This window comes from Vipera ursinii (genome assembly GCF_947247035.1).
Source record: "Vipera ursinii genome assembly, chromosome: 16".
Classification (NCBI taxonomy): Eukaryota; Metazoa; Chordata; class Lepidosauria; order Squamata; family Viperidae; genus Vipera; species Vipera ursinii.
The window spans coordinates 3,549,454-3,560,531 of NC_139529.1; the positions used below are offsets into that span (position 1 = coordinate 3,549,454).

General features: G+C 47.3%; 1 protein-coding gene across 1 annotated transcript; it reads left to right on the forward strand.

Moving 5' to 3' along the window:
- Positions 1 to 446: 446 nt before the first annotated feature.
- On the forward strand, positions 447 to 10,817 carry LOC310647525 (uncharacterized protein; the record flags this gene model as incomplete). The annotated part of the gene is made up of 4 exons (XM_083374843.1): positions 447 to 788; positions 3,226 to 3,582; positions 3,697 to 4,674; positions 10,137 to 10,817. The coding sequence occupies 4 exons, from the start codon at positions 447 to 449 to the stop codon at positions 10,815 to 10,817; spliced, it is 2,358 nt and encodes a 785-aa protein (XP_083230969.1).
- Positions 10,818 to 11,078: the final 261 nt, after the last annotated feature.

Below are 11,078 nucleotides of genomic sequence, written 5' to 3' on the forward strand. Positions count from 1 at the left end.
CAACAGCCCCAGTTCCTGAAGCAACCTCAGCTGCAGATGAGAGCTCAAATGACCTTCATTCCGTCAGAGGATCCGTATCCAGCAGAGCATCTGGGACCCCTTCACATGCCTCTTTACAACTGAATGCCACAGAGGAAAGCATAGAAGGTTTGCAGACTGTCCAAGATTGCTCAGATGCTGCAGAGACGGACCTGGCTGAGACCAAACGCCGCGTGAGTAAACTGACTGCACAGGAACGTGAAGAGCTGCTTAAAGAGATTTTTGCAATGCAAGGGAAGGGGGGGGCAGCCCACGAAACAGAACCCCTGGTGAGCCTTTCCCTATCGACCACGAGGCTTCCAAATATGGCATCCGCCACCCTTAGTGACCCCGGGACCCCAGGGCTTTCGGCGCGAACCCGCCCCCCCAGCTGTGAGCTACAGCTTCCGGGGGCAAGCGGAAACAAGATGGCGGCCCCCTATAACAGAGACAAAGACTTTTTAAGCCTGGAAAGCCAGCAGTCCCTGGCATCCAAGCAGAATAGCCAGCAGTCCCTGGCATCCAACCAGAAAAGCCAGCAGTCCCTGGCATCCAAGCAGAATAGCCAGCAGTCCCTGGCATACAGCAGAAATGACATGCATATTCCTGAGTTCTGCCCCCCACAAAGCCTAAAGTGCTATGATGACAATGAGGTCTCTCCAGCCAAAACTGTTACAACGGCTCTCCAGACAGCCATGCAAGCCTTGGCCAGCGCCCTAGAGGCCAGCAAGACAGCGGTAGCAGCATCAGGGGTGCCCAGCCCCCCCCAGGTCTCCTATTCTCTCCCCAGGGCCCAACTGCCGGGGGGGGGTCCAGCCTGCAGCCTCCCAACAATCAACCCCCGCAGCTTCCTACCTTCTCTTCAGGTCTTCATGAACAGCGATGGGCTTCTCAGGGCAAAACAGACAATGATGAAAATCCATGTGCTTGCAGCAACAAGAAAGAGATGCCGGCCGGCAAATCTGGGCTCCGCCCCCCCAATGCCTCATGGGAAGAAGGGAGAAACCCTGAACAATGCCCTCCCCCGGATCACATGGTTTCCGGGCACACCCATCTGGAGTTAATAAATAGTCAAGAAAGGATCCCCTCCTCGACCACTAGAGGGACCCCTTTCACTGTGGAAACCACTTTTCCTCTCCCATTCATATCAATGGACACCTCAAAGATTTTTGAAAGTGGGTCTGATAAGGACTATATTCCAACAGCCAATTTGCCTAATGATTTTAAAAAACTACAACTAGGTGGTGAGAATTATAGCAGTTGGAGTAAAGATATACAGCTGTATCTCTTAAAGAGTGGGACTCTACAAATGGTCCAGAAACCACCCCCTCCTCCATGGGGACGTCAAGAAGAGTGGCGACATTTGCAGGCTTATTCGACTCTACTCAGTTCTCTGGATAATAACTTGTTCTCCAGCATACCAGCGGGGCTCAGAGCTGATGAAGTGTGGCACCTATTATACAATTTATTTAACAGCGATACCATTGGTTCCATCACCAGACTTACAACTGAGCTTTATTCAACCAGACTGAGGTTTGGTGCCAGCATGCCTGAACATCTTGCAAAATTAAAGGCACTCAGGTCAGAATTAATATCCAGAGGCTTTCCTGTAAATGATGTGAGCATGGTTGCGGTCATTTTCGCTTCCCTAGACAGGAGTTGGAGCAATTTCATTGTTTCACTCGAAGCGGTCAAGAGGGAAAACATAAATCTGTCCTACCTCACAGGAAGACTCATCGAGGAAGATAGAAGGAGAAGAGATGCCGGTGAATACGCCAGAGCCAGCCAGAAAGGGGCGCCACAACTCAGAGCAAATTAATGCTCTGTTTAAGTGTTTCATCTGTGGCTCTGAGGAGCACCTCAAGAAAGACTGCCCCCATCAACATCAAGCCCCTAAACGTGGTCCCAACCAAGTAAGGGGCAAGGGGCAAGGAAGGGGGCGTGGCAGGGGCAAGGGAAATTCTCTGAAAACTTGTTCCCTCACCCCCACAACAAAGGCTGATAGCTCCACTGACTTATGGTTACTGGACTCTGGAGCTTCTTCTCACATTACTAATATGAGTCAAGGTTTTAAAAGGTTAAAGAAAATTAACTCATCTGTCAAAGTGGCAAATGGTGATACTGCTTCAATTGTTGGGGAGGGTTTTGTTTCTGTACCTGGACTTGGAAAAGTTGAGGGTGTCTTACACGCCCCCTCCATAGCTAACAACCTATTGAGCATTACCAAATTGTGTGACGATGACAAAGTGGAAGTTTTATTTCGCAAGGGGGGAGGTCATGTCACCAGGGACCAGAAGGTCATTGGAAATATTACAATCATAAACGGCTTACCATATTTTTTCTCCCAAGCCACCACAGCCTGCCCCAAGGCTTTCCAAGGGCAGTGTGGGCAAGGAGCCTGAATCTCAGCAGGCACCTACAGCACCACTCAAAGCAACTAGAGCCAAGAGGGTGTCAATGGGAAAGCCGATTCACGATAAGTGCGCCCACTTATTGCACAGAAGGCTGGGTCATGCAAGCTTCCCTGTAGTTAAAAAGATGGGAGAATTTGCTGAGGGAATCCAGCTCAAGGACTGTGACGTGTTTCTGGACTGTGCCATTTGCAAGAAAACAAAGAGGAAGGCTGCCCCGACCTCAAAGGTGTCATTACGCAAGACTCAATATCCATACCAACTAGTACATGTTGACCTAGTTGGGCCTTTTACACCTTCCCTAGGAAAGAAAAAGTATTTCCTCACTGCCGTTGATGATTTTTCAAGATACGGGCACGTGTATACTCTCACAGAAAAATCTGAAGCCTTTGACGCCATAAAGTTACTGTATAACTTCGTAGAGACCCAGTACAAGACCAAGATCGCACAATTGCAGAGCGATCGCGGGGCTGAGTTCATGTCTCAGAAGTTCCAGGACTGGGTAAGGCGTAAGGGCATCCGCCATTTTCTAACTGCACCATTCACGCCCTCGCAAAATGGTGTAGCTGAGAAAAGGAATGGAATCCTGCAAACCATGATGCGTAGTCTGATTGCGGACGCTAACGTCGCAGAATCATACTGGGGAGAGGCGGTCCAATACGCCAATTACACCTTAAACCGCACCTGGAGCAGTGTTGTGAACCAGACCCCATATTTCCTGGTTCACGGTAGGAAACCAAATCTGGCACATTTGCGTGTTTTTGGTACCTATGCATGGGTGCACATCCCCAAGCAGCTGCGGAAGAAGGGGAGATCTGTTTCCCAGAGACTAAGGTTCTTGGGCTATGCTCCTGGCTCCAAGGCCTATCGTTTCCTGGGAGAAGGGGGCAGGCCTGTGACTTCCCAATCTGCCTCTTTCGAAGAGGATTCCAATTGGACCCAGATCCACTCAAATGATCTGAGCCCATATGCCAACCGACCCAGCAGAGGCACACCGACCACGACATCACCTGAGACGACCACATACCCTGCCACCGACGAAAGTGAGGAACAAGACGAAGATGCGTCCAGTCCCATGGAGGAAGACACGCCGTCTTCACCCCCAGCGACACCTCAGAGACCCGCGGAAGAAAAGAGCGGTGAGTGGCAGAAGGTAAGGAGGTCAAAGCGGTCCAACAAAGGCATCCCGCCAAAGAGAATTGACATTGGCCACATCGCGTCTGTCAACAGTGTTGTGGTCACCCCAAAATCCTTCTCTGACATCCAGGAGCTGCCCATCGAAGAGCAGGAGAGATGGCAGCTCGCGATGGAGAAGGAAATGCAGAGCTTAAAACAACTCAAGGTCTTCACCCCCCAGCAACCTCCAAAGGAGAGGAAAGTCATTGGCACAAGGTGGGTTTACAAAGCCAAACCACTTGCCAATGGCCTCTACCTATATAAGGCCCGTTTGGTAGCCCAGGGCTTCGCTCAGCGTTACATGGATGACTACTCGGAGACTTACTCTCCAACCGTCCGGGCAGAGAGCGTCAAGGCCGCCCTCGTGACTGCAGCCGCTCTGGGAGAAGAAGTCTTCCAATTTGACATCCAGACGGCTTACCTCCACGCCAACTTGGACCAGCAGATCTACGTGAGAGCTCCTCCTGGCTACCAGCAAGAAGGGGAAAATACATGGTTGCTTCACAAAGGGTTATATGGTCTTAAGCAGTCAGGGAAATTATGGTATGACTGTCTTAGAAAGAGTTTAGAACGAGTTGGTTTCTCAGAATCTCATGCAGATCAATGTGTTTTCACACGCAATTCCAAGGGAACCACAGAACAGGTGTTAGTTTATGTGGATGACCTATTATATGTAGGGCCTAACAAGGAAAGGTGTGATGAATTTGCCAAGGCCCTGGAAGAAAAGTTTACTCTGAAGTCTTTGGGGCGGGTTGACAAGTACTTGGGTGTGCATATTTTGGCCACTAAGGGGGGGTTCGCTCTATCTCAAAAAGAAAAGATAGAGGAATTACTGGCCAAATGCAAAATGACAGAATCTAATCCTACGCATAGCCCAATGCAATGCGACTTTTACAACCACTCCCATAAGGACGGTCCTGAGTTCACAGATAACACGCTTTACAGATCTGTGATTGGCTCCTTGCTATACATAAGCAATTGGAGCAGACCTGACATAGCTTTAGCTGTGAATCTATTGTCCAGGCACGTGGAACACCCAAAGGAATTCCACTGGACTGCTGTTAAAAGGGTGCTTAGATACCTTAAGGGCACAGCTGACGCCCTCCTTATGCTAGAACCAGAGAAGGGGAAGACGGCCCAGCTCTCCGCTTACTCAGACGCAGACTGGGCTGGCGAATCCAAATGTAGACGGAGCACTTCTGGTTTCCTCATATTGCTAAATGGCTGCCCAATACATTGGCATGTTAGGCAGCAAAAATTTATTTCTTGCTCCACGGCCGAGGCTGAATTTGCCAGTCTGTCAGACACGGCCAATGATTTGACTTGGTTCAATGAGCTGATAACAAACATCTGGGCATCTCCTCCTCTGCCCATCCAAATTCTAGAGGACAACAACGCCGCAATTGCAATCTCGGGCGCTGAAGCAGTAGGATCTAGATCTCGCCACATAGACATACGCTATAAAAATGTCAGGCACCTTGCGAAAGAGGGTTTTATACATGTTGAGCACTGTAACACAGCTGACCAGATAGCTGATCTGTTTACCAAGCCTGTTCCCATTGACCGGCACAACCTTCTGTGTAAGCGTTTGTGTTTGGCCTTCTGAATGTTTTTATGCATGTCTATGACACCTGCTCAGCCCCCTCACACACATTCACTGGTCCCTGTCATTGGCTGGCAAGAAGGGGAATTGTTAGGTGTTTAGTGCCAGCCATTGGCAGTTCCCCAAAAGGGTAATCAGATGGAGGCAAAGAGGCTTCTTTGCCTCCACTGATGAGCCAAGGGTCTCAGACCCACAGCCCCATTGGCGAGAGAGTTTTATGGTCAGGGAGGGGCCAAGACCCCCCATAAATACCTCTGCACGAGGGGGTGCTCTTTGTTCTAGTGTTCTATCTCTACTCCTAACCCCTAGTTTAGTCATGTAATGCTAGCTTGTTTTATTTTATTTCTCTTTCACATGCAGGCATGAATGCTTTCATGCCAAGTATTTCTTTCTCTTTGATCTATCATGAATAAAGCTAACATGATTGCATCTCTGCGTGATGCTTTTTGCTTGGAAGCTCCTTTAACGATTCACTCGTGAGAACACCTCACAGACATGTCCTTCTATTCGTTGGATTTAATTATAATAGGTACACCATAATTAAAATGTGTTATTTGACGGTAAGTCCATCAGTCTGGACAGCCATTTGCCTAGAATGGTCTAGGATTTCTTGCTTGAGCAACGGATTGGACTAGGTGTCCTCCAAGGGCAACTGAATTTGTTTTTCTTGTGTTTCCTTTGAAGATGTTTCACTTCTCACCCAAGAAACGTCTTCAGCTCTGACTGGAAGGTGGGCAATGGAAGAATTTATATTCCTTGCAGACAGCTGGTCCTTTGTGTTAGGAATTAAAGTCCTAACCTGGTTTGGGTGAAATACATATAATATGGTTGTGTATCTTTAAGAAGAGAAATGGCCTAAGGGTGTGACTAATTCTATTCAGCATAAATGAATTTCAGATGTTAAGACTTAGTTTCGCGCTCTCTCTCTCGTGTTTTTTCTCTGACTTGTTACTGTGTGTATTGATATTTGACTTTTAACTGGTAAGGATTTTTGACTTTGACTTTGTTTACTCCTGAACTGTTATTCAACGGTGATTCTTCGTTACTGACCTTGGATTGAAAACTGGACTATATGTAATCGTGGTTTTTTGTTTTGTGTTATATTGTCCGAGTAAAAATATTGTTATGATATAACTCGTTAGTTTGCCTTTTACTGTTTGCTTCTTAAAGGTCCCAGTACACTTTCTTTAGAACATCGCAAGCCTTGTATAAAGCATTCTGCACATTCAAATTTGTATTCTTTTATAGTGCAAATGGGTGTAGAGCCTTCTTGGAACTCCTGTGTTGAAGATTGCAAGATGATACCCCTCCCCCTCAAAAGAGCTGTTAAATTTTGAGACTGATGGCCTCTTTGACCCCTTTCAAGCCAACAGTCCTCTCAGTCCAAAATGTGGTCTTTGCTGTCTTCAAAAGAATAGCCTTTGTCTTTTCATTGGGAAAACAAACAAACAACCACTTCATAAATGCATGGCACAACATAGGAGAACAAACCCATCAGGACAAGATTCAGCAGTCCATCTGCATTTAAAAGACAAATGCCACTCTTTTGAAGACAGCAAATACCACATTTTGTGTATACAAGTTTTATTGATTTTTAATATTTACATATACATATATTTGTGAAACAATATGGTGGTTGGGTAATTAAAATAAAAAATAGCCATTTGTAAATAGTTCGGGTTACTTCAACAGAGAAGTCGTCTCTAATTCCCTTAGTGATTACGTAGTCAAAATAAACAAGTTAGTTTATTTCTAGTTATAACCAAATCAATGAACAAAATTCAAAATATATTTTGACTAATACATACCAATATCCTGTTTTAAAGTTTTAACTAATTGCAATAAAGTATTCTTGCATGGCCTATAGTGTGTGTGTATCTATATATCTATATATCTATCTATCTAAAAGCATAATTTTGGGTGACCCACAATTCCTTATTTCCTTAAAGGATAATTCTTTTGCCTAGAAAACATATATTGTTCATTACAAAACATTCATATATTTTACCATTAAAGTCTACTTTTCATCTTAGCAAATCACCAGTTATTAGAAATAATTTTCTTTGCCTTAACCATTCAACAATTATTAAAATGCTATCTTTTATATATAAAATTCTAAATTCTATACTATAGTTCAAAAATAGCCACTGAATATTCTATAAGGCATCTTAAGTGTACATCAATTATTAAAATATTATCTTTTGATATATCATTCTAAATTCAATAATATTGTTCAAAGTTATATTTCCTTTACAAATCTAAAAGCTAAATATAGAATCAGTGATATTTTTTTGAACTTTTCTTTTTTGGGATTCCTATAGACTCCCAGTTGCAATGTATGGCAGTGAAAGTTGGATCATAAAAAAGGCTGAGCACCAAAGAATTGAGGCCTTTGAACTATGGTGCTTGAGAAGACTCCTGCGAGTCCCTTGGACTGCAAGGCAATCAAACCGGTCAGTCCTAGAGGAGATCAACCCTGACTGCTCTTTAGAAGGCCAGATCCTGAAGCTAAAACTCTAAATACTTTGGCCACCTAATGAGAAGGACGGACTCACTGGAGAAGAGCCTCATGCTGGGGAAGGTTCAGGGCAATAGAAGAAGGGGACGAGAGAGAATGAGGCGGCTGGATGGAGTCCCTGAAGCAGTAGGCGTGAGCTTAAATGGACTCCTGAAGATGGTAGAGGACAGGAAGGCCTGAAGGAACGTTGTCCATAGGGTCATGATGGGTTGGACATAACTTCACAGCTAACAACAACAACATAGACTATAAAAATATTTCTCTATGGAACAAAGTCCACATTTTGGACAGAGGGTACACACCCATTTGCACTATTCAAGTAATCCTGAGAACACAAATGTGTTCAGTAGACACATTGGCCTCAGCAGACTCTCTAAAGCAAGGGTGTCAAACTCGCGACAGACGTATCGGGACTGATTTGCCATTTCTGGCAATGGGGTAGGGCGCAGGTGCCTCCCATTTTGCGCATGCGCAAAATGTTTTTTGCGCATGCGCGTGAGTGGACGCACACGCGCGCACTTTTTGCGGCTCCCACTTTTTTGTTTGCGTGACGGAACCGGTTCTGAGTGGCTCTTTTCCTTTTTCCGGTTGCCGACCCCTGGGGTAGGCACAGCTTCCGCATGATGAAACTGGCCCGCGGGTTGGCAGGTTGACACCCCTGCTCTAAAAGAATGCAAACAACCAACTGTCTGTAAGGAATATATATCCTTCCATTCTCCACCATCCAGTCAGAGCTGAAGAAGTTTCTTGGATGAGAAGCGAAAAGTCTTCAAAGAAACAAGAAAGTCCAGTTGCCTCTTAAAAAAGCAGCTTGGATTCTTAGTTGGTTTTTGAGACTGCCATTTATTTGGAAAAATTTAGCACACTCTGTGCATTTAAAAACTTTATTCTCTGTGTAAAGTTTATAATTTTTCCTAAGACCTATTTTGACTGAAACTTTTTCCACACATCGTAAGTTATTAGGTATTTTCCCCCAAGTGAATATTTTGATGACTTCTGAGGATTTTTGTTTGTTGTGAATGATTCTCCAAACTCCAGGCATCTAAATGATTTCCTTTCTGAATGGAATCTTTCATATCTATAAAACTTTTCTCTCAGTGAAGCTGTTTCCACCTTCAAGCATTTACAGAATTTTTCTCTTGCATGAATACTTTGATGTCGATGGAGGTGTAAAACTCTTTCCACACTTAAGGCGTTTATATGGATTTTCTCCTGTGTGTCTTCTTTGACGTACATAAAGGTGTCCCCTGTGAGTGAAGCTCTTTCCACACTCGAGGCATTTATGTGTTTTCTCTCGTGTGGATCCTTTGATGTCTATAAAGGTTTCCCCTCAGACTGAAGCTCTTTCCACACTCCTGGCATTTATGTGGTTTCTCTCCAGTGTGGATCTTTTGATGTACATAAAGGTTTCCCCTCCTATTGAAGCTCTTTCTACATTCCAGGCATTTGTATGGTTTTTCTCCAGTGTGGATCCTTTTATGTATACAAAGGTTTCCCTGGTGACTAAAGCTCTTTCCACATTCCAGGCACTTTAAGGTTTTGTATCCAGTGTGAATTTTTTGATGATTATAAAGTTTTCCCCTCTGAGTGAAGCTCTTTCCACACTCCAGGCATTTATGTGGTTTACTGTGGAGCCTTTGATGACTATAAAGGTTTTCCCTCAGACTGAAGCCCTTTCCACACTCCAGGCATTTAAATGGTTTTTCTCCGGTGTGAATTCTTTGATGTCTATAAAGGTTTGTGCTGTGACTGCAGGTCTTTCCACACTCCAGGCATTTAAATGGTTTTTCTCCTGTGTGGATTCTTTGATGGCTATAAAGGCTTCCCCTCCGACTGAAGCTCTTTCCACACTCCAGGCATTTAAATGGTTTTTCTCCTGTGTGGATCCTTTGATGTCTATAAAGGCTTCCCCTCTCACTGAAGCTCTTTCCACACTCCAGGCATTTAAATGGTTTTTCTCCTATGTGGATCCTTTGATGTCTATAAAGGGTTCCCCTCCGACTGAAGCTCTTTCCACACTCCAAGCATTTAAATGGTTTTTCTCCTGTGTGGATTATTTGATGGCTATAAAGGTGTCCCCTCAGACTGAAGCTCTTTCCACATTCCAGGCATTTAAATGGTTTTTCTCCAGTGTGGATTCTTTGATGGCTATAAAGGCTTCCCCTCTGACTGAAGCTCTTTCCACATTCCAGGCATTTAAATGGTTTCTCTCCTGTGTGGATTCTTAGATGGTTTTTAAGATCTCTATTTCTTTTGAAGGATTTTCCACATTCCGGGCACTGATATTTCTTTCCTCCCTCCTGGATTCTGTGGCGTTTCCCGAGTTTCCCGCCTTTTCTGAGGGACCCTCCGCCCTCCAGTCCCGTCTCGGGGTCTCCGCCCGTTTCCTGCTCCCCGCTTCGCCCTCCAGGCGGCCTCCTTTCCCGGAGTCCCCTTCGGCTCATCCCTTCCGCGCCTTCCCCGCGGGGCCTCCTCTCCTCTAGGCCGGCGCCTACTTCTTTCCTTGCTTCCTCCGCCGGGCTCGCCCGAACTCCTGCAGGGGCGAAGGGAGAGTCGCGGGTCACGGCTTCGTCCCTTCCCCGGAGGGGAGTCCCAGCCTCGGCCTCTCACGGACTCGGCTTCCCTCCCAGTGTCGCCCACCCGGACCAGCCTCGGGCTCCCCGTCCTGCCTCCCGCGACTCCCAGCATCCCCCGGGGCCTACCTGCCTCCGTGCACTTCGAACCGGGACGCTCCTTCCGCTGCCTGTCCGCTGCCGGAAGTGGGGGCGGGACCTCCGTCCTTTCGGCCAGCCTCCTGCCTCCTCCGATTGGTGCAGCGGCCCTGCCTGTCTGGCGAGGCGACATGAGCCGCCTCCTGAGGGGCGGGAGGCGCGAATGGCGGGAGCGGATCGGCGGGGAGGCCGCTGCGGAGGCTTCCGCGCCCGGAGGGAGGCGAGCCAGGCCGGGCTTCCCGCTGCGACCGCGGCGCCCGGGCTACCCTTCCTCGGAGGCCCCGATCGAGCCCGGGGAGGCAGGGCGGCCCGAGCCTTTGGGGGTCTGCTGGGGCCGAGGCGGGCCCGGATCCTCTCCCGAAGGCTTCGCCTTGCCCTGACACGCGTCGTCTGCTCGTCGGGCGGGGCGGAGGCGCGCCTCGTTTTGCTGGGGGCTTGGGGAGCCGGAGGGAAGCCCGGGGGGAGGGGCGGCATTGGGGGGGGGCAAAGTCCCCCCGGTCTCCCCCCAAAGCGGCCTCGGTCCTCCCGGCCGACGGAGGAGCGGGAGATTGTGGAGCCCTTTGGGCCTTTCCGCCTGCCCATTCCTCTTTCTGTCCCTGATCCTAATTCACAACTTCCCTCTCATCCTCATCCTTTCTTTC